At 47.4% G+C, this 24,306-nt stretch overlaps 2 protein-coding genes across 3 annotated transcripts in view; both read left to right on the top strand.

The window, feature by feature from the left end:
* Positions 1–24,306, top strand: part of LOC147606050 (AP-1 complex subunit mu-2) — a 54,463-nt gene that overhangs the window by 8,132 nt on the left and 22,025 nt on the right. For both annotated transcript variants that reach the window (XM_086792341.1, XM_086792342.1), the window contains exons 3-10: positions 22,226–22,372; positions 22,459–22,521; positions 22,676–22,852; positions 22,942–23,045; positions 23,184–23,291; positions 23,395–23,491; positions 23,627–23,724; positions 24,075–24,216. In XM_086792341.1, coding sequence (XP_086648467.1) covers positions 22,226–22,372; positions 22,459–22,521; positions 22,676–22,852; positions 22,942–23,045; positions 23,184–23,291; positions 23,395–23,491; positions 23,627–23,724; positions 24,075–24,216 — 936 coding nt within the window. The remainder of the gene's footprint in view (positions 1–22,225; positions 22,373–22,458; positions 22,522–22,675; positions 22,853–22,941; positions 23,046–23,183; positions 23,292–23,394; positions 23,492–23,626; positions 23,725–24,074; positions 24,217–24,306) is intronic.
* LOC147606051 (uncharacterized) lies at positions 3,352–4,981 on the top strand. Its single transcript, XM_086792546.1, has 4 exons — positions 3,352–3,485; positions 3,570–3,681; positions 3,887–4,233; positions 4,357–4,981. Exons 1-4 carry the CDS (start codon positions 3,352–3,354, stop codon positions 4,979–4,981), a joined length of 1,218 nt encoding a protein of 405 aa, XP_086648672.1.

Raw genomic sequence — 24,306 nt, 5'->3', positions numbered from 1 at the left:
AGGTTCAAGAGGTATTGCAGTGCTTTTCAGACATGGGTTACATGAGCATGTTCGAGTCGTAGCACGAGACTCGGAGGCGAGATACATGTGGATTAGCTTACGCCTCTTGGAGACCAGATGGATTTATATCGCCCTTTGCCACTTTCCTCCGAAGGGGTCGCGGTTTGCCACCACCGAGGAGCCGGGTGGAGAGGCTAGTGAGTCTCCATACTCTGTCTTATCTGAGGAGATCTTACACTATTCGACACACGGAGAAGTCTTCTTGATGGGGGACTTCAATGCACGGACTCAGAGCAGATAGTGCGAGATCTATGACTTTGAGGATCCCTTGAGACTAGAGCCGCTAGCTACAGAGGATACAGGGACCACTCGGATCTCCGCTGATGGAGGAGCTGACAGCACTGGATATGGGCAACATTTGCTGGAGCTTGGGGCCTAAACCATCTCGTTATTTATAACGGGATGACTCAGTGGCCAGATTCAGGTGGGTTGACTTGCTTTCCAGTGGGAGGCGGCAGTAGTACAGTGGATTATGTGATGGGATCCCGAGAGGCAGCAGATATGGTGTCTCACTTCACCGTACCACCATGCCCCATTGGGGCGGATCATACATACCTATCCCTCACTTTTAGGAGCTTACTGGAGACCCACCCATCCATCATACAGCCACCACGCACTATTTTTCACTTCACTCAGGACCTAGCCGAGGTGTACGATTATCATGTTCATGATCAGCTATTTGCCTTAGATCCATCGGCACCCATGGCCATGCTCACCTCCCAGCTCTCACATGTACTGCACTTCGGAGCTGCGAGGAGTTTCCCATACCACATACAGACAGGACAGCCACCTACATTTGGGAGAATGCCCCAGAACCGATGGTATGATGATGAGTGCAGAAACCTCTACCGCAGTCTCCGAGTGCAGAGGGCTCGCGGGGAGATCACCCAGAGGCAGGCAGGCAGGAGGATGCATACTCTCACCTGCCGTAAGCGGCGAGCTTATGAGGAGGCTCAGTATTGGGACACACATCACATGCTCATGAACAGAGATGCTGCTGCTGCTTGGAGGAGACTCAGAGAGCCCCGTCCTCCCACACCTATTGCCGATCCTCAGACCTGGTAGACATATGCAGAGAGACTTTATGATGTGCCTGCACAGCCCCCTATACCACAGCCCACAGAGCCATGCTCCACCGTCTCCACCTTCTTCACCCCACCTATGGTTAGGAGGGCCATATGCCGACTCCAACATGGACGGGCGACAGATCATACAGGATTACAGGGAGAGCATCTCATCTATGCTATTGATACATTGGCACCATTTCTTGCTCATCTCTTCAACAGAGCTCTGTTAGAGGGGTTTCCGACTGAGTGGACGATGCACACTATTGTGCCGATCCATAAAGCGGGAGATGTACTAGACCTCGGGAACTACAGGACCATCATGATTGGCCATATATTGATGCTACAGTGGTTCTCACATCATGGGATAGACATTGAGCGGTTGCCACCTTTTCAGTATGATCAGTCTGCTCCACGGGGTTACCTCTCTCTCAATGAGAGGAACAGAGTGATGAGACAGGACATATGGCAGCACTACATACAGGAGACATGGACAGCACCAGAGAGCCCACTACCACTGAAGATGCTGTATTACAGAGACCACTTTATGAGCATCTCGGGGGATGGGTTTATACATCGACCGCGGTACATGGATGTATACATGCCACACAGCTCTCGCATTGCTATTGGATAGCTACGAGTCTCATCACATCAGCTAGAGATAGAGGCTGGGAGAGCGGCACGGGTTCCCAGAGCTGAGCGGATATGCAGATTGTGCCGCAAGGAGGTGGAGACTGAGGATCACTTTGTATGTAGATGTAGAGCCCACCAGGGGGTCAGAGATAGATATGCAGGATTGTTTGAGTAGCACTCTTCACTACATCAGTTGATGGAGGCCTCGGACCAGCGAAGCTTGGCAGACTACTACTAGAGCTTCATAGTTCTCGAGAGAGAATCCTCCAGACACCCGCTCCCACTAGGGGTGGGGGACAGTCCCAACTCTCAGATTTCTTCCGGAGAGCTATGCCAGTGCCAGCTGATGTACCACATGGGGTGACCGCACAGAGAGCAGAGGAATTGAGAGCCAGGAGGAGACCTAGACAGATTGGACATAGAGCACCCCGACTCCGTCACCGAGAGATAGCAGCTATTCGAATGAGACACCAGATGGAGACACAGGAGAGGCTAGCTCGCTTTCATTCAGACTCAGGGTACATGTTCATGCCATTCACAGCCTCAGCATCGGCGATGTATGATATCTTATATCCCTCTTATGGCACTGGATGGAGTTAGACAGAGATTTGCATAGCATGCTTGTACTACCCCTTCAGCATATAGAGATGCATCTTGCCTTAGCACTCCATCCACATCCCCACCCCCCTTATATTGTTTGTATATGGGCTCCACCGATCCATGATGATTCACAGCTGTATCTAGACACATGCACACTTTTTCTTTTCTTTCTTTTCTTCTGATGACCAGAAGAACACAGTTGTATTATTTTTTTGTCTCATAGGCCGACTTTGGCCTCTCGTAGACGTTAATATATCTTTCTTTCTTTCTTCTTTCTCTCGATTGAAGATTCTCTCTGTCTTGAATCTTGACTCTTACATACTCTCTCTCTCTCTCTCTCTCTCTCTCTCTCTCTCTCTCTTGTCTCAATACATATTACATACTATCTACACACACTCACACACGCATACTTATTACTACCTACAGGCTACGCAGGCGGCGGCACTCGTGTGAGACGCAACATGGGGAGAAAGAAATTAGCGGTATGGGATGAAGTGATCGAGAACAAGGCTGACAAAAATTGGCGGTGCAAGCATTGCAACATTGTCTACACTGGCAGTGCACCGCGTGTTAGAGCTCACCTTCTCCACATTACTGGCCAGGGAATTGATGTGTGTCCCAACGACATTCCCGACGATGTCATTCGGAAATTGGGTGAAGATCCAAGTGTTGTTCGTGCCAGAAAGAGAGCCTGAGTTCAGGTTCAAGGTACGGCACCTTCCATCATAGATTCCTCCCAGACTTCACCACAACGGGATGTTCCCGCATCATCAGTTGCCGGTTCTTCTCGAGCTCCAGCCTCTTCTCATCCACATAGCGGTGGTGCACATCCATCTTTCACCACACAAGCCCTCCACCTCCAAATGTGCCAAAGAAGTCTCTTCAACAAAGTTGGGCCAAAATCAAGCATGAGAATGCAAGACGAAGAGTTCGGCAATACTTCTTCGAGTGCAATGTGTCCTTTGACCATGCTCGGAAGCCGGCTTTTCTACACATGCTTAGTGCGGTGGCAGATGCAGGGCCCGCATTCAAGCCTCCATCATATGAGATTCTTCTCACCAAAGAATTGAAGGCAGAGGTCATGGACATTGAAATGGAGCTAGCACCAATACGGGCGGCATGGGCAAGGTATGGGTGTACTATTATGTGTGACGGGTGGTCGGACACCAAATGCCGCCCTCTCTTAAATATCCTTGTCTCTTGTTGTCTCAGCACATTGTTCTTGACTACCATAGATGGCTCTGGGGAGACACATATAGCTGAATTTACCTATGGGCATCTAAAGGCAGCAATAGAACAAGTGGGAAGCGAGAATGTGGTTGCGGTAGTCACAGATAATGCATCCAATTGCAAGGCTGCCGGTGCACTAGTGGAGAGAGACTATCCACAATTCAGTTTGTGCTTCGCATTCGATTGATCTTCTAATTGAAGATGTGGGAGCCATACCATGGGTGGCGGATGTGGTGAAGAAGGCAGAGTTTATGGTAAACTATGTGACAAGAAAGCAATGAGCTCTTGGTATCTATCAGGCAAATTGTGAGACGGAGCTCGCAAAGCCTTCAAGTACCTGCTTTGCCTACCTCTTCATTGTCCTCCAAAAATTGGTAAAATGTCGACGTGGTTTGCGGCGTATGATTACGGATGACAGATGGATTTCATGGGATGGTAGCCGCACCGAAAAGGGCAAAAGATTTGAGGATCTCATCTATGAGGCAGTCTTTTGGCATGATGCGGAGTGCATTGTAGCATTCATGGAGCCATTGATCGCAGCACTACGCCTTAGCGACTCGGAGGGATGCGCCATGGGCCTCATCTATGAGTTCATGGAGAAGGTGGGCGCGGCCTTCAATGCAAGCAACCTCTTTGATGATGATAGGTATGCTACTTGCAAGTTGTAGGACGTAAGTCGTTCTTTGCTTTTGACTCTTGAGTCTTTTTTCTTATAATGTATTCTAGATTCTAATTTATTGTCTTTTGTTCTAAACTTCTATGTCAATAGGATGGATGAAATCAAGGAGATATGGCAAACACGATGGGATTGGTTTCATCGTCCAATTCATGCTGTTAGCCACATCTTGCATCCACTTTGGAGACAAGATGCTCAGAGACATGATCGCGAGCTAAATGTGGGATGGAGAGAGTACACCACCAAAGTGGAGAGAGACCCAGTAACGCAAGATCTTCTCGAGACCCAGCTTCTTCGGTTTCGTGACATGCATGATGTTGATTTTGGCTCACCACGAGCTAGTCTTCGAGATGCCCAGCTTAAACCTGTCAGTTGGTGGGAGAAGTATGGTGGTGACTGTGCCGAGCTACAGTGCATTGCTATGAGGGTTCTCTCACAAGATTGCTCCTCCGGCACTTGTGAGAGAAATTGGAGCTTGTTTGCGGCCATACACACAAAGAAAAGAAATTGCTTGTTGCCTGCACAATTAAAGCGTCTTGTCTTTGTCAATTCCAATCTGAAGCTTCTTCGAAAGAGGGAAAAAATGAAAGCAATCAATGAGATCAATCCCGACACTTTCAAGGTTGAGATTCGCATGGAGGAGCTAGTGCACCCTCGTGACGAAGAAGATGAAGTGTGGGCTTTCCTTGCAGCAGAGAGAGCCTCTTTTGCACATTAGACTCGCACGAGGACCGGCACCATAGGCAGGGATAGAGGCAGAGGCAGGGGCAGGGCCAGGGGCAGAGCCAGGGCAAGGGGCCTTGAGACAGAGGCAGGGGCAGAGGCAGAGGCAGAGGTAGAGGCAGAGCCCGAGCCAGAGGGAGAGGCCAGCATTAGTGATTGGAGTGTTAGTGAGGAGGATGAGCATGACCGTGACCATGGTGGGGATGATTCTAGCTCAGAGTCCGAGTCTTGACTCTGATGAATGACTCATGAGTCACATTTTGTATGCCACATTCCAGTATCTACAGACTAGTGGCTCATTTTTATGTATGACATATGTTCATTGTTATTATGTTGCGGCTTCGTCCTTATTTATGTTAGGATTCAAGATTCCCATTTTGTGATTTTAGATTCATGAGTACTCAGTACATTTCATGATTATCTTGTATTCTCTAATCTCTTTAAGCATGATAATGATTCATAACTCAAGTCTCTCCTTGTCTTTCAAAATTAAAGTTTAAAGTTTAAACGTTCATAAGTTCATAAGTTATAACTCCAGTCTTGAGTCTTGACTCTTTGGTCTTTTAAAGTTCAACACTTCAAGTTTCAACTTTAAACATGTATGTGACATGTCTCGACCAAATGTAATTAAACTAGTGTTTTTTAAAAATAAAAAAAACGGTGTTTTTTATTTTGGCCCCGCGAAAAAGACGTATAATACGCGTATTATACTTTGCCGTATTATACGTAAAGTCCCGTACCTGGCTGTTATGGTTGAGAGACCTAAAAAATCTGGCGAGGTAGACTGGTAGTGTACACTTGATTGGTAGGATGAGAGAATCTTGCTACATCACTTGGGGATCCCTGGTACAGGTAGGCTAGACAATTAGATTCTCATGTTATGTACGAGGGAGAAGATTTGGACATGGCCATTTTGATCTAGAGAGGAGTCCCTAAACTTATCACCCTAGATGCACTCCTCGTATTTGTGCAAGGACGGTCCCTTAGTCATAAACGCTACACTGGGAGACCTTTGGTATTGCATTACCCATCCAGGTTCTTTTTTGGAGACAATCGGGAGATCCAACCGGGAGAGACACATATCCATGTTCTGGTTCCTCAAGCACTGTAGACTCCTCCCCTCCCAACCTTGCCTCACATTCAAGCTTGAAGCTCCATAGGTTGTAATTTTAAAAAATAAAAACCGTATTTTATCGTACGGTATCCGAAAATTTCATATCGTACCAAAAATTTCCGTACGGTATCGTATTTTCGTACCGTGACAACCATGAGTCCAATACTAGCACGTTGAAGAAAGAACTCCAAAAGTAGCCGAAGTTTGGTTCGGGGGATCCTTTGGTTGATGATGTCAAAATACGCAGCGGAAATGATAACCAAATGTGAGACCACAAGAGCAAGTAGAGTGCAGAAAATAGACAGCACAAGAGAAGGAGAGAGATAGCCGTGTAACTCTTCTCTTTACACAAGATCCCGAGGAAAAATTGAATGAATACAATGTGGGGGCAATGGGGCCTATTTATATGGCCCCATACTGCAGTCGGCCAGCGCTAGGATGCGCCGCCAGCCCACACGACTGGGCATTTCCAGTCGGCCAGCAGAAAAAACCTCCACGGCCCCTACTGAGCAGGTTGGCCAGCTCCATGTGCAACAAAGTGCAGTCGACCAGCTCTACAGATGCTCTTGCCAACCTGTGGCAGCCACCCACACCATGGAAAAAATGGGGGAAAAATACGGGGAGTGAGGAAAAATGAGAAAACACCTATATAGGGCGGGCACACCCACAACAGAGGCCCTGGTGTCTGATAAAGACAGGAGATGACTTCTAACACTCCCTCTTACCCTAGGGAGCTGGAGTGCCGCCTGAGTGTAGCTTGAGGTAGAGACTTCGTGAAGAGGTCCACCGCATTGTCCTCTGTCAAACAATAAAGTAGCAAGATGTCACCAGTCAAGATCTTCTCACGTACAAAGTGATATTGTATCTCTATGTGCTTGGTCCGGGCATGGAAGACCGGGTTCCGAGCAATAGCTATACAACTCTGGTTATCACACTGGATGACGGTGGGCTCCTTTTGTGGAAGCCCAATCTCGCCTAGCAGCCTCCGCAACCACACAACCTCGCAAGCAGCACCACAAGCAGTCCGGTACTCTACCTCTGTCGAAGATAGGGCAATAGTTGGCTGCCTCTTACTGCTCCAAGAAACTGCTCCTGAGCAGAGGGTAAAAGTGTAGCTTGAAGTAGATCTCCTAGTATCTGGCTCCTCCCCAATCTGAGTCACTCCAACCTTGGAGTCTGACTCCATCCCCCCCTGTGTAAAAGAGTCCTAGATCCTTCGTACTCTGCGCAGATACCACAAGATCGGCAATCCTGCATCCCAATGAGACTTCAATGGCGTCTGCATAAAAGAGCTTAACAGCCCCACGGAGAAGCTCAAGTCCAATCTGGTGTTCAGCAACCAGATCAATGAACCAACCAACTTCCGATACTGCGAGGCATCAACTGGCTCACAAGGATCATTAACGGTTAACTTTGTGTTTGGGTCCATCGGCGAAGTAATAGGCTTGCAGTTCTCCATCCCAAAGGCCTCAAGCAACTCATGAACATATCGCTGCTGAGAGACAAAGAACCCCCTATGGGTCTGCTAGATCTCCAATCCCAAAAAGAAGTGGAGTAAGCCTAAGTCGGTCATCTCAAACTCCTTTGACAAGGCAGCCTTTGTCACGCCAATGTGCTCTACATGACCGCCGGTGAGAATGAGATCATCCACATAAAGGATGATAATCGTAACCATGCCGCGTTCCCGAAAGAGATACAGGTTAGGATCTACAACCGATCTCTGAAATCGAGTCCGAACAAAGAAGGAATCAATCTTCTGATTCCAAGCCCTGGGAGCCTGCTTAAGACCATACAAGGCCTTGTGTAACCTGTAAACCATCCCTTCTGATCCTGGAACAACAAAGCCTGGAGGTTGCTCAACATACACCTCCTCCTGCAGGTCACCATTAAGGAACGCAGATTTTACATCCATTTGATACACGGGCCACCTCTGAGAAGAAGCAAGGGCAAGAATGGTCCGAATCGTGGTCATCCGTGCTGTCGGTGCAAAGGTATCCTCGTAGTCGATGCCTGGCCCGCTGAGCATAACCTTTAGCCACAGGTCTGGCTTTGTGTTTGTCCACCGACCCATTTGACGCATATTTGGTCTTAAAGACCCATTTGACACCAATGACTGACCGTTTCGACGGCCTCGGTACCAACTCCCATGTGTTGTTCTTCTCGATGGCATCAAGTTCCACCTGCATGGCTTTCCTCCAAGTATCCTGTGAGAGGGCTTCCTTTACGGAAGTGGGCTCCTTATCCCGCATAATACGAGACATCAGAGCATAGTTTACCTGAAGAAGCTCTGCTGTATTGCTTTTGTCTCGGACTCTGTGTGATCTTCGAGGGCCTGTCCTCTGTGGTCCACTCGAAGGGTAACTCCGTGACACTTGACTCTCCCGAAGGGTGTCGAACAACCACCTGGGTACTCGAACAGATCGAGGAGCCTCCGGCCGTTGCGGGGGCTCTACTCCAGCTGCGGGCTCAACCTCTTGTGTTGACTGAGGTTGATCAACTGGAGCAATGGTCTGGGAATCATCATCAGACTCTTCTGGATCTCCAAGAAGTGGCGGCTCCTCGACAGTGGATACTGGAACATGCTCATCAAAGACCACATCCCGGCTGACAACAATCTCGTTCCTGTCTGGATCATACAATCTTTTTTTTTCCGAGAAAAGATCCTTTCATTAGTTATATAAAAACGCCCGTAGGGCTACAAAAGATCTCTCCTGCTTATAAGAGAAATAGAGCAGTGAATACAGCAAGGCAACCCGGGAGACTCTCCCTAGGTGCTGCAAAATACAAGCATCAGTACAAAGGACTGAGGGGCTAAATCATACAATAGGGGGGGGGGGGGGAAGCCAAATAGGTGGCCTGTTATGCCAACGGGGGGATCCCGTGTGTAAGGTGTAGAAGGGGCCTCTGTGCCAGGTGGTGTGAAAAGCCTGGCGCCGCAAGATCGCCTCGTCCGAGTCGCCCCGGATGCGGTCATACTGTCCTTGCAGGGTGTGGATCAACTCCTGCCAAATCCCCCGTACAGTCTCTGCTGGTGGCTCCAGTCTCCCCTCAAAGGCCGTGAAACACCGGGCCCTCCAGGTGAACCAGATGGTGAGGCTGCTGAGGAGCTCCCATTGCAAATCCCTCTCCTGTGTCCAGCTGGCGGATGAGAAATCCGGTGCCGGAACCAGGCGAGGCTGGCCCCTAATGAATCTGATGGCCTGACTGTCCTGCTCCATCTCATAGCCCATAGCAGGCCCTGACGAAGTCGACCAAGCGGCGGCACCCCACGTAAACATACCCTCTGGAGAGAGGGGGGCCAGAATACGCAGCATCCGCAGCCAAATTTGCTGCGCCTGAGGGCAATCCCAAAGGCAATGTCTCTGTGTCTCCATAGGGTGGCCGCATCGGACGCAGGCTGTCGGAAGACCGTTGTAAACAAGCCAGGTGCCAACTGCTGAGCCCCTGTGGGCGACCAGCCACTGGAAAGTCGAGATCTTGCGGGCTTGTCGACTAGCCCAGAGCCGAGCCCAAAAATCCTCCAGGAACTCCTGTGAGAGTCCCTGTAGCCGCCAATACCCCGCTGCAGCAGCTGGAGAGACCATCCTCCTCGCCGTCAAAATATGCCGCCCAGCCGAATAGTACACTGGAAAAAGGTGATCTCTGTGGCCTCAAGGGATGCATAAGGATCATGCCACTCGTACTCCCCAGGGTCCCACTGTAGCCGGGCCAAGGGGCGCGCTGCATATGCCCATATGCGCCAATCCGGGAGCACATCAGTAGGGTCGGGGTCAATATGCCACTTCCGAGAAGCGGCGGCCACAACCCGTATCCTCTGAAAGGTGCACTCTGCAACCAAAGGCGACTCCACCTCCACTCTCTGAAGTCTGCCCTCATCCTGAATCTTGTAGTAGAGGCATCTGCCATCCTCAGTGCAAGCTCTGACAGCAATCAGGATCTCCAACTGTGTAAAGGCTCCCATCCACCGTGGGGCCACTAGCTCAAAAGGCGTGAACCACTCCTCTGTGAGTGCCTCTTGAATATCATCCCTCATAATCAACCCCCCTCTGAAGTGACTCAGCCTCTCCACCTGGATCTCCTCTTGGAGACTGCAGAAGGCCTGCCAGTCTCCAAAACTACGTGCTGGGCCTGCCGCTAAAGGTCCCTAGGCTAGACGAGGCCGAGAACCCAGCATATGACCCTGCTCTGTGCGAACCGCTGGGCTCCAGATGAGCGGCTGTCTGGCCCGCTCCTCAACACAAGAAGGTCGCTGAGAGAGCCCCGGTCTCAGCAGCTCCCAAGCTCTCAGGATGCTCAAAGCAAATCTGTCCTCCCATCCTCTACTGAGGCTTGTCCTCCTCATCTCTATGAAGATCCAGCAAATCTCTGGTGCCCAAGTGCCCCCTGCTGGGGGAGCCCGAGCCTGCAGCCGCTGCAAGAGAAGCTCTTTCCAAGGCTCAGCGCCTGGAACCAGCCCCCGAACAATAAGCTTCCCCAATAAGGCTCTACTCTGATCGACTGGATCTATAATGCCCAAGCCTCCCTGAGCCAGTGGAAGTGTAATAACTGCCCATGCAACCTTTGCCCGGGCTGGCTGACCGTCCCGCCCAGACCAAAGAAAGTTCCTGATCAGCCTCTGTACCTGGCTGATGCAAGAGCTCGAGAAGATCCAGCAAGACGTAATGTACCACATGGTCGCTAACAGCACCTGAGTTGCCACCACCACCCTCCCAGCCAAGGATAGTCGAGCTGTACTCCAATACAAAAGCTTCTTCCGAATGCTCAGAAGAAGCGGGGCAATCTGCTGCTCAGGTGACAAATCTAGTCCAATTTGGCATCCCAAATACCGCACTGCTGTGCCAGGAGGAATCCATCTAAAACCGGGGTCCGGGCTCCATGCCGGAGTGGGAGCACTACTGATCCAAAAGGCCACTGTCTTGCGCCAATTGATCAATGCTCCCGAAGCTGCACCAAAAACCTGGAGCGATTGCTCTGCCCGAAGAAGATTGGCCTCTTGGCCATGCAAAAATAAGCCCGTGTCGTCTGCAAACTCAGCATCGAGCAGGTCCTCCCCCCGAACTGGGAGCTGGAGTCCTCTCAAACCAACCTCTCTGTTGTCAAATACATGCTCATAGCCTCCGCAAAGAAGAGAAAAAGAAAAGGGGCGAGGGGACACCCCTGACGGACTGATCTGGTCAGCTCAAAACTCGGCCCCCGTCCTCCTGCAATCAACACCTGGCTACGAGCTGTGGAATACAGAGCCGCCACCCCTTTGATCCATCCTGGCTCAAAGCCCAGGCGAAGCATAGTGCCCTCTAAGAAACCCCAATCAACTCCATCGTATGCCTTCTCAAAATCGAGAAGCATCACGACCAAGGCCTCGCCAAGAAATCTAGCTCGGGCCGTCGCCTCCCAGAAAGTAAAGATGTTGTCAAGGATACTGTGCTCCTTGACGAATCCTGTCTGGGTAGCATGAATCAACTCCCCCAGGAAGGGCTGGATCCTCAAACTCAAGGCCTTTGCTAAGACCTTGTAGACAGTATTGAGGATCGTAATAGGCCTCCAATGCCGAATATCATCTGATACTCCCTCCCCCTTGGGGATAAGAAAGATCAAGCCCTCTGAAAAGCTCTGTGGCATCGCCCCAGTGTCCAAAACATATTGAAAGCCCCTGCAGAGGCCTGGCCCCAAAAGGTCCCAATAGCTCATAAAAAGGGCGGGCATCAGTTCGTCCTCCCCTGGGCAACTATGTCGCGGCAGGACCCTCAAGGCCTCGGCAAGCTCAATCTCTGAAAGAGGCGCACCAAGAATTGTACGCATACGATCTGTGATCCTTCTCTGCACATGGGCCCACACAGTCTGTCTGCAAGCATCTCGATCCTCAGTGGCTGGCTCCGCTGAAAGCAGGTCTCTATAGAATGCAGTGGCAATGGCTCTGATCTCCCCGGGCTCAGTAGCTACCGATCCATCCGGTCTACCAAGCTGACGGACTCCTGCTCGAGCATGGCGGGGTCCAGTGATCTCAAAAAACTCCCCAGTCACTCTATCACCAAGCTGCGTCCACTGAGAGGCCTGACGACGATAGTAAAACTCATGTCTCTGCTCCTCTGCCTCTCTAACCTCCTGGCGTGCCTGGCTCAGCTGTGACGCCACCCACTCACATGCAGGCTGCTGCTCCTGAAGGCGCTGTAGCGAAGCAAGGCTGCGTCTCAGCCGATGCTCCCGCTCGCGAATCTCTCCCAGCCGTGTCAAAGCTGCAGCGTGCAGAAAAGAGCTAAGCTCGATGAGTCCCTGGGCACACTGGCATGCTGCATCTTGGTCAGAGCACTGGGATCTGTAAGTACCCTCTTTGGGATCCTCAACTGCAAGCTGGGCTCCCGTGTCCTCTCCTCCAATGTCAAGATAAGTGGCGCATGATCTGAAAATGAGGTGCCAGCGAGAATGCCGATGGAGCCCCCTCGCTCCCCTAACCAGTCGCCCACATAAAAGCGATCAATCCGTGATAGGCAGGGCTCATAACCCGTATCTGTACTTCCAAGGAAATCCTCTTCATGGGCGATACCCTGTTGTAAAGTGAGGCCAAATACTGCCATATATCTCTGGCCAGCGTCATATGCTTTACATGATTGATTACCTGCGGTGTGCAGTTGAGGAAAATAAACGAACGGACCCTGGCGTTGACACGATCCCACATCTGTGTCTGGGCCTCCCGGTCCTTTCGGGTTGACGGTAACTCCCCTTCCTCTACTTCCGGCCGTGGAACACCAACAACGACGAAATCAGCGAGGTCGTAAGACTCCAGAACAGATTCCATCATCACCTTCCATATGCCGTAGTTGCTCCCGTCCAGCTGACGGTCCACCGGGAACGTGGGGAGTGTCGGGATCTTCACATGTCTCTCAGCCATCTCAAACAGATCTGCCATAGCGGGGATGTACTCTGAAAAGGGTGGGTGGGTGGGAACAAAGAAGAACTAAAACCTGCAAGTGGCTGTCCAGCAAATCAGCCCGCCTTCCTCTTGCTTCTCCTCTTCCCGAACAGTCCAAAACAGTCCACCAGTCAGCCACCAGTCCCCCTCTTGCTCACACAAATCTCAAGACCTATCTAGAGCCTAGGGCTCTGATACCATGTCAGAATACACAGCGGAGATGAGGACCAGATCTGGGAACACAAGAGCAAAAACGCAGGCAGAAAAACAGCACAAGAGAGAGAGAGATGTAGGCGTGCAACTCTGCTCTATATACACAAGAAGATCCCGAATATGATACACAATGGAATGGGGGGCTGGGGGCCTATTTATATGGCCCCATAGACCAGTCGGCCTGTGCTACAGGTAGCCGATTGGTCCTGAATCTCCACGACCAGTAAAAAAGCCAGTCGGCCAGCTACAGTGAGTCGGCCATCTACAGATTCAGTCGGCCAGCATAAATGCCCCCCTGTCACCATACGGAGGCCACCCAAGCCATAGAAAAAATGGAAAAAATAAGGGAAAAATGCGGAGAGTGGGGAAAAATGATAAAACACCTCATAAGGGCGGGCACACCCACAACAAAGGCCCTGGTGTATAAAACTAGACAGGAGATGACTTCTAACAGCAAGTCCCTTACGAGCAGCCATGTGAACTAAAAACAAGTTCTTTGAAAGCCGAGGCACATGTAAAACTTCATGGAGAGTAGCAAAGGAACCAAGAGAAACATTACCAATACCAAGAACCGGTAAGGAAGAGTCATCTCCGATGCGAACCGAAGAAGAAAGCTGTTGGTAATCCTCCAAAACATGTGAATGTTTGGTCATATGGGCAGAAGCACCGCTGTCACTGACCCACTCAACCTCTATTGTTGTGTCACTAACCTCTGTGGAAGAAGTTATATCTGTGATCACGAGGAAAGTATCATGTGGAGAGGTAGGGGGAGAATCTATAACTGCCATATATGTGTTAGAAGTCATCTCCAGTCTTTATTAGACACCAGGGCCTCTGTTGTGGGTGTGCCTGCCCTGTATAGGTGTTTTATCATTTTTCCTCACTCCCCGTATTTTTTCCTTATTTTTTCATGATGTGGTGGCTGCCAAAGGTTGGCAGGAGCCTCTGATGCTAGCCGACTGCACTCATGTGTACCAAGAGCTGGCCGACTTCATCAAGAGGGGTCGTGGTATTTTTCTCTGCTGGCCGACTGGATGTGCCCAGTCGTGAGGGCCACTAGTGTTGGCCGACTGCATGATGGGGCCATATAAATAGGCCCCATTGCCCCACATTGTACTCATTCAGTTTTTCCTCGGAATCTTGTGTATAGAGAAGAGTAATACACCTATCTCTCTCCTTCTCTTGTGCTGTCTATTTTCTGCACTCTACTTGCTCTTGTGGTCTCACATTTGGTTATCATTTCCGCCGCATATTTTGACATGGTATCAGAGCCCTAGGCTCTTGATAGATCTTGGGAGTTTTCTGAGCAAGAGGGGGATAGTTACGTTGCTGATTGGTGGACTGTTTGGACTGTTCGGGAAGAGAAGTTGCAAGAGGAAGGCGGGCTAAAGTGCTGGATAACCACTTGCAGGTTTAGAGTTTTTTTTTCCCACCCACCCACCCTTTTTCAGTTACATCCCCGCGATGGCAGATTTGTTAGAGATGGCTGAGAAGCATGTGAAGATCCCGACACTCCCCACGTTCCCAGTGGACTGTCAATTGGATGGGAACAACTACGGCATATGGAAGGTTATGATGGAATCTGTTCTGGAGTCTTACGACCTCGCTGATTTCGTCATTGTTGGGGTTCCACAGCCGGAAGTAGAGGAAGGGGAGTTATTGTTGTTGGGTTTTATGCTGTGTATGCACCCAGAGGAGTGCTAGTGATCATCAGTAGATTACTGGGGCACTTTTTACTTCAGTTAGTGGAGGTTTTTTCCCCCAGTTTAGTTCAGTTTCACTTATATGCAGTTTATAAGTGTTTTGGTCCACCCGGCACATTTTATGGCCGGACATGTGAACACTTATCTTTAGGGTCACTATTATGTGGCTATTGTACTTCACTTTTGATTATCAAGCAATAGACTAAAGTCGTGTTCTCTCTCTGTTGGTTTTCCACGCCTGCTTGAGCTTCTGTAAACCCTAACCCTAACACTTCATTGCCTTCAATTGGTATCAGAGCATTGAAGCTTGCCCTGCCCTGCCCGTACACTGCCAGTGTTGCTGCCGGTACTTCTGAGCGCCGTACACCTGTGCGCCGTACAGCATTCCGTACCTGACAGCGCCGTACTGCATTCTGTTCCTGTCAGCGCACGTGTACCAGTCCCGTATACCCAGTCTGCGCCGCCTTCAGCTACAGTACCTGCCCCGTACATCTGTCATCGCCGCCTTCAGCATCTGGTCGTCTTGCTAGTCCTCCGTACAAACCTGCGCAGAGAGCCGTGCAGCATTCAATGCTGCGTACCTGCTTCTGTACTTTCGACTGTACCTGCTGTGATAGTGATACGACTGCACCTTCTGTACTTTTGATAGTACCTGCTGTGATACAACTGCACCTATCAGAGCTTTCGTACAGAACCAGTAGACTGTACAAGCATAGTACAGTAAACTGTACTTGCTCTTTGGTGGATTGTACCTGCTGACATCACACTGTGGTAAGCATTGCAAGTTTTGAACATTGGGCATTTTTATTTTCTCTGTGAAAATATACAGGCACAACAGGCAGATTTTCTAGCAAAGAACTATACAGGTTTTTTTGCACAGTTTGGGTGTAGCAAATTTGGGCATTTTGGCATTGTGTACGCCATTTGCTGCTCTACTCAGTCATTGGTGCATTGAGCTGCACATTCAGAGGATTGAGAGTGCAGGCATATTTGGGTGAACTGTATTCAGTGGAGTACAGTTATTTTCAGGGTTTCTGCTATTGGGTTTTTTGATAAACAGGTACAACATTGTGCGTAAGCATAATGGCAAATCAACAGCAAAGTGATGTATTCACATATTTATCTAAGGAAGACAAATTGGATGGCACGAACTACTCCTTGTGGAGTTTTATGCTGAAAAATGTGCTTGTGGCAAAAGGTCTTTGGGATTTTGTTAGTGGTGATGAACCACGTCCAGGTCCATTGGCTCCAGAGACTCCTCCCCAAGGGGGTGCTTGTGGACGAGGACAACAGGTACAGGCTCCAGGACAGCCATTGCCTGTTCAAAGAACAAATGCTCAAAAGACATGGGATGCCAGGGATGCACAAGCTTTGTCACTCATTGCATTGTCAGTACAGAGGTCCATTATACCTCATATTCGTTCAGCTGGCTCTTCACAGAATGCATGGGTGACTTTGGAGCAGATGTATGCTGCTCGTAATGAGGCTAGGATCTCATTTTTGAAAAGAGAGCTGGAAAATCAAAAAATGAATGAAGGAGATGATATGTCTAGCCACTTAAACAAGCTGCAGGATTTGAGGGAACAACTCATCAATGTGGATGAGATTATTCCTGAGACACAGCTTGTGTCCACCATCTTGCACTCTTTGCCAAGATCTTACTTGGCTTTTCATACCTCTTTGAACCTCAGCATGAGGAATGCTGTTGAACCCCTCAAGTATCAGGAACTTGTTGCTCTCTTACTACAAGAGGAGCAAATGAGGAAGAATATGAATATGAACACAAATGCTGAACAAGCATTTACTACAGGTCAAAAAGGGAAAGGAAAAACTCAGCCAAAGAGTGCAAATCAAAATTCAGGTGATGGTGGTTCTTCATAGGATACCAAGAAAGGTGATGGACAGCCCAAGAAGAAGGGCAAATGTCATTACTGTAAGAAGCCAGGTCACTACATCACGGAATGTAGGAAGAGGATTGCCAAAGAGAAGGCAAAGGAAGCTGGGATGTCTGTTAATGATGTTTCTAAAGCTCCTCCAGAGACTGCTTCTTTTGTTGAGGACCGGGATTACTGTTTTTATACATGCAGCTATGATGCCTCTTGGTCTTCACAGGCACTCAATTTGACAGAGCATGCATGTACTTGGTATTTTGATAGTGGTGCCTCAAAGCATATCACATTTCGCAGGGATTTGTTTAGTCATGTTGGCCCTGCCCCTGTTGGCAAAACTGTTCAGTGTGCCAACAATGCTTCATATCCAGTTCGTGGCATTGGGGAGATTCAGCTCACAGCCATTGATGGCTCCATTCTCCGCCTTACAGATGCCTTATATGTACTAGGGATAAAGAAGAATTTGTTGTCCATTTCTTCTTTAGCACATTGTGGAATGCAAGTCCACTTTGATGATGATAAATGCATGGTCAGAGACAAAGCTAATGCCTTGACCTTGATGCTTACTGGTATATTATGTCATGGACTTTATCAGTTGGATGCATTTCAGCCAGTGGATCAGTCTGCTTATCATGCATTCACTCTTACTCCAGCTATGGTTGATGCGGAGTTATGGCATGCTCGCATGGGGCATGTAAATTTTGGTAGTCTTATGCTTATGCAGCGACATAACATGTTTACAGATCTACCTCTCATGGAGAAGCCTCCAGATCACATTTGTGAAGGGTGTATTTTGGGAAAAATGCACAGGTTTTCCTTCCCACGTGATCAGGCTCTAAGAGCAACTGCAAAGTTGCAACGTATACACAGTGATCTTTGTGGTCCCATGCAGACGAAGTCATTAGGTGGTTGCTTTTATTTTGCAACATTTATTGATGACTTCTCTCGTATATGCTGGGTCTATCCTTTGACACAGAAATCACAGGTATATGATGCATTTTTGGCCTTTGTAGCACTTGCTGAGACAGAGTCAGGATGCAAGGTGAAGACTCTCCGTTCTGACCGAGGGGGGGAATATATGTCACATATGTTGAATTCCTTTCTTGGGAGTAGAGGTATAAAACATCAGTATACTACTCCTTACACTCCACAGCAGAATGGGGTTGCAGAAAGGAAGAGTTTCATTCCACAGTTGGTGATCCAACTCATGAGGGTACAGGACAGCCAGCAAATGATGTAGGTGGTGCAGAAATTCAGCAGCCAAATGAGCCAGAAGCTGAACCAAATATGGCGCAGCAGGCACCACAGGTCAGACATATACCTAGATGGTATTTGAGGACATTACAGGACAGCCATTTAGAGGGTCCTCTTGCTGGTCCTACTCGTAGGGAAACAAGGACCAATGAGCATGCACACATCATGGATTTGAATCTGGTTATGGCAGCCAGTTTACAGGATGATGATGAGCCTGATTCATTTGTGGATGCACGAGATAATGTGCATTGGAACAAAGCCATGCAGGATGAGCTTGATTCTATTAAAAAGAATCAAACATGGGATTTGGTTGATCTGCCCAAAGGCAAGAAAGCAATTGGTACTAAATGGGTCTATAAGTTGAAAAGACATGCAGATGGATCCATTGACAGGTACAAAGCCCGTCTAGTTGCAAAGGGCTATGCACAGAAGAAGGCATTGATTATGAGGAGACATTTGCTCCTACATCCCGTATGTCGACACTTAGGTGTGTCATTGCATTGGCTGCACATCGTGGTTGGGTTGTTCACCAGTTGGACATAAAGACTGCATTTCTACATGGGGACCTCGAGGAGGAAGTTTATGTATTTCAGCCCATGGGTTTTGCAGAACATGGTCATGAGGGGAAAGTTTGCAGGCTGAAAAAGGCCTTGTATGGTTTGAAACAAGCTCCACGAGCTTGGTATGCAAAAATAGATGCTTTTCTACTCACTCAGGGATTTGTGAACAGTCCATCAGAGGCCACTCTGTATGCAAAGAAAGAAGAGAGATCTGCTGGTCATCAGTCTTTATGTGGATGATCTCTTGCTCATGGGATCAAATGATGACAAAATTGCAGCTTTTAAGGAGATACTGCAACAGACATTTGACATGTCTGACTTGGGCCTTGTACATTACTATTTGGGCATACAGTTTGTGCAGGATAACAGAGGCATTGGGTTGATGCAATCATGCTATGTTGCTAAACTTCTGGAGAAGTTTAAATTTCAGGATTGCAAGCCTATTAGTACTCCTATGGAGCCTAGGATGAAACTGTCACTACAAGATGACAGTGTTTCCTTTGATGCCACTACATATGCTCAGGCTGTTGGGTGCCTTATTTACTTGTGTAATACAAGGCCAGATATTCAGTATGCAGTCTCTCAGTTGAGCAGATTCATGCACAGCCCGCGGTTGTCACATTGGCAAGCTGTGAAGCGTGTATTCCGTTATTTGCTGGGTACCTTGTCTCTTGGATTGCTTTATCCTGAGGGGGGTGACATGCAGTTATACGCTTACAGTGATTCAGATTGGGCTGGTGATTTTGATACCAGACATTCCACTAGTGGAAATTGTTTCTTTCTTGGCTCTTCATGCATTTCTTGGCTAAGCAAGAAACAGACCACAGTGGCCACTTCGTCTTGTGAGGCAGAGTACAGAGCAGCCTACACTACTACTGTTGAGTGTGTTTGGCTGCGTCGTCTCATGACTGGGATATTTCAGTGGAGGAGCCTACATCTATCTATACTGATAGTCAGAGTGCCATTGCTGTGGCCAGGAATCCTGTGTTTCATGCTCGCACGAAACACATTGAGATTCACTATCATTTTGTTCGGGAGAGACTCCAGGCAGGAGATATCAGTCTGATCTACTGTCCTACAGATCAGAATGTAGCAGACATCTTCACCAAGGCATTACCACGTCCGAAATTTGAAGCATTCCGCAATGCTTTGAATTTGTTTCCTTTTGGTGGATGATATACAGTGATCACATATCACTCCAGGGGGGTTTGTTGGGTTTTATGCTGTGTATGCACCCAGCGGAGTGCTAGTGATCATCAGTAGATTACTGGGGCACTTTTTACTTCAGTTAGTGGAGGTTTTTTCCCCAGTTTAGTTCAGTTTCACTTATATGCAGTTTATAAGTGTTTTGGTCCACTCGGCACATTTTATGGCCGGACATGTGAACACTTATCTTTAGGGTCACTATTATGTGGCTATTGTACTTCACTTTTGATTATCAAGCAATAGACTAAAGTCGTGTTCTCTCTCTGTTGGTTTTCCACGCTTGCTTGAGCTTCTGTAAACCCTAACCCTAACACTTCATTGCCTTCAATTATCGATCCGAAAGGACCGGGAGGCTCAGACACAGATGTGGGATCGTGTCAACGCCAGGGTCCGTTCGTTTATCTTTCTCAACTGCACACCGCAAGTAATCAATCATGTAAAGCATATGACGTTGGCCAGAGGTATATGGCAGCATTTGGCCTCTCTTTACAACAGGGTATCACCCATGAAGAGGATTTGCTTGGAAGTACAGATGGGGGTTATGAGCCCTGCTTTACTTGATGTGCTTCTTTCTCGCGTTGCCGACGGCACTCTTCTATGAGTTGTTGCCTAAACTCGGTGAGGATTTGTTCGTACTGGGCTTGGCGTTCTTGTTCCCTTTTGTATCGTTCTTCATCTTCATGTCTCCGACGACTTTGCATAGTCTTATACTCATGCCGTAACTCTTCGTTGGATATAGTCTTGAGAAAGTCGTCGTCCATTGCCTCTGAATTCATGATATTGTTTTGCCATTTTTGTTGTTGTAATCAGCCCAAAAACCCTAACCCTAGAGTTCTACATGCTTTCTAAACTCCCTAGGATCATGCTAGGTTGAAATCTAGACTTTCTAGCACTATACTATGCTGAAAATGAGCAAAAAGCTGATGCAAAAACATAGATTTAACGCAAAAATGCAAACCCTAATTTTGCCTACAAACCCTAATTTTAGTAACCCTAATTCAACATGCACAAAATGTAAGCTAAGAGATGTCCTAGGATGACCAATGTAACGTGCATTGCGGAAGCGTGTTCATGATTAACGCTAAGCAAAGAAGATTAACGTTAATCCTATTCTTAGCAAAGACACAGAAGAGAAGGAGAGATAGAGCTAATCTACTATATACTGCCAAAACATGCTATATATACAATGATCTTGCTGATTCACAACTTCATGATGCATACCAAAGATCCTTGCAGCCCTCTACTTGCAATCGGACAAGCGAAGCTCCTGTTGATCCACCACTGTGTCCTTGTTGCCTTCCAGACTATGACGAATGGATCCTCTTGATCTTTGAATGATGCTTCTAATGAATGCCTAATGATCCTATTTATAGGGAAAGAGGTATGAATTCGTAATCAAGTCGGTTTTGCCTATTTTTCCCAAAAAACATTGTCCAAAAAGTCAGATTTTGTGTCCAAACTATGCCCAAAAGGTGTCCCAACCATTGGGCTATGTCTTGGGCACTTCCAAGAGCCTGTAGGGCTACGAAATCCGCTCTAAATCTGCCCATATATTTGCGAATGAGAATATATATGTCTATGAGCATCGTGATTAATGAATGCACATGACATGCTTGCAGGGCATTTTAGAGTTGTGCAGCAGCAACATGCAGCCTTCGCGCACTTAGAGCCCAGGTCCCTTTCTCACCTCGGCTGCGGGCAACGGTGGTATATTCTGGCATGATAGGCCCTGAGTGTGCTTTTCCCTCCTTTCCTATGGATGAAGTCTCCCTCTGAGAGTGGTCAGCCATGTGGGGAGCTCCTCCTCCTCTTTCTTCAACCCTGTCTAACTGTTACTATCTTGTTGGATGGTTGTAATCTACTTCCAGGCAGATGATCTCTTTTCCGCTAATGGAAGGATCTTTCTTTGGGGAAAAAAAATGTGAAATAGTATTTGGATGTCCCCAACTTTTGGAATTTTCAGGAGTTCATATACAAAGAATTCACTTAGTTTGGGAAGGCATTTATCCCCGTGAGGCTTGAGCTCATTCTCACTCAAGTGGATATTTTTGTTCCTTCTTACATCATTAATAATTATATATCTACTAAATTCATAAGCGTAGGTATTTTTTTGGGTATAAAGACATGAAAATTTATGGAATTTGGAAGTAATTATTCCATGTCTACAGAATGCTTGTTTAAACTTTAGGCACAAAGTTCAACAAAGAACATGCTCCTTGTGGGACTGAGACCTATGGTTTACCTGGTTTTAGTTGGCACTGCTTCACATGGATGCCTACCCGATTAGTGTGACGGTTTAACAACACCTTACGTTACATCCTTGTGAAATCTAAAAATTCTTTTTTATGTCGTGTCGGTGTGCAATGTTTCTAAGAGCAAGAATTTGTCACCAGGGTGATCCAGCTTCCAATGACCCAGTCGTCTTTGATGATGGTGTCACTTATATGTTTATCCAGTACAACAATGTTTATGTGATGACAGCAGCAAGGCAGAACTGCAATGCTGCAAGCCTTTTACTGTTTCTGCATCGGGTTGTTGATGTAAGTAAACATGCCATTAGGAGATGTTTTGATAGTCTCTATAGTAATTTAAGTCAAAAGACTTAGCATATCTATGGAGTTTGCAGGTTTTTAAGCATTATTTTGAGGAACTTGAAGAAGAGTCTTTGCGTGACAACTTTGTGGTTGTGGTAAGCTTGCATTATTTGTCGGGTTTCTTGAGAAAATGTTCCTTTCCTATGAAAATAATTTGACATTAATATTTTTTCACTCAACCAAAGCCTGTGTGCTTTGACTTTTCTAGAAAGAAAACGAGTTGAATTTTTCCCCTTTTTCTTTCCATAGTACGAACTGTTGGATGAAATAATGGATTTCGGGTATCCTCAATACACCGAGGCAAAAATTCTGAGTGAGTTTATCAAGACAGATGCCTACAAGATGGAAGTTACCCAGCGCCCTCCTATGGCTGTTACAAATGCCGTCTCTTGGAGAAGTGAGGGGATTCGATATAAGAAGAATGAGGTATGACAGTAGTCTTTGAAGTGGCTCTGTCGTCTCCATGTTTGTATAAAAAAAGTTTCCCAGTGGTCCTGCTGGTTGCTTTTATTCAGGTTTTCCTAGATGTGGTGGAGAGTGTAAATATACTGGTCAATAGCAATGGTCAAGTTGTCCGATCTGATGTAGTTGGGGCATTGAGGATGCGAGCTTACCTTAGGTAATATGATTACTTGCTGAAACCTTCTACTAGCAAAGAGGGAAATGATTCAAATACTACTAAGAATTTCATGTGGTCTGCTCGTTGTGCGTAGTTTCAGAGCTCATTCAAAGCCTTCTTTGGTGTCTTTTTTTTCAGTGGAATGCCAGAATGCAAGCTCGGTCTCAATGATAGAGTGCTGCTGGAGGCTCAAGGCCGAGCTACAAAAGGAAAAGCAATTGACCTTGATGACATCAAGTTTCATCAGTAAGTAGCAAGAAAAAGGGGTTTCTTGGCTTTGGATTGTAAGGTCTTAAGGTTTTTCTAATGTTGATAATTAAAGCCATACAATCTTTATGTCCTTTGGCAGGTGTGTGCGGCTTGCTCGTTTTGAGAACGATCGAACAATCTCGTTTATTCCCCCTGATGGAGCTTTTGATCTAATGACGTATCGTTTGAGCACACAGGTGAGCTTGTAATGCAAAATAAATTGTTGAAGCTACCCATGTATAAAAGCTTAAAAGAGACTTTTGAGGAATAAACCCCATAGGAGACTGCTAAGGGGCGTAATCTAAACAAATTTAATTCGTGTCGGATGACAGGTAAAGCCACTTATTTGGGTGGAGGCCCAAGTCGAACGGCACTCAAGGAGTCGTGTGGAGTATACAGTGAAGGCTCGCAGTCAGTTTAAAGAGCGCAGGTGAGTTTCTGATGATAACACCTGTATGTATTTAGCAAAAACAATGTTTTTCTTTGTATTAGGGTTGTGAACGCAAACTGATGATTCCATAACATAGTTGTCAAAACATCCCAATGGAATGAAAATGTCAGTAAAATGGAGGCCAACGCCGTGCCGTTGTGCCTTGCGGTGGGGTTAGTTGCATTCCCATAGGCACTCATACAGTCGTGAGCAGGCATTTTGAGTCGGTTAAAAGGATCTAATCCACTTGTATATATCTGTGACAATAGCCTTGTAATCATTGCAATATCAAGTTTTGGTATGATTGCATCAAAAGTTTTGCCCTGATGGTCAGTTCTTTTGTTTTCCAGTACAGCTACTAATGTGGAGATCGAACTTCCAGTCTCTTCAGATGCGACAACTCCGTCTGTACGGACATCAATGGGTTCAGCTGTGTATGCGCCCGAAAGAGAAGCATTATTGTGGAAGATTAAGTCTTTTCCAGGAGGAAAGGTAGGTATATGAATAGAGATAGGTCCTTGCAAATGAACAAATGTACATAAAACAGGCATAAATTACTTGAAATTGTGCTTTAAGAGCTCT

The sequence above is a fragment of the Cibotium barometz genome, chromosome 58 (assembly GCF_041138505.1).
Source record: "Cibotium barometz isolate CiBa-2024 chromosome 58, ASM4113850v1, whole genome shotgun sequence".
Lineage (NCBI taxonomy): Eukaryota > Viridiplantae > Streptophyta > Polypodiopsida > Cyatheales > Cibotiaceae > Cibotium > Cibotium barometz.
The sequence above is the reverse complement of the archived record's forward strand: the minus strand, read 5'-3'. Positions and strand labels throughout refer to the sequence as shown.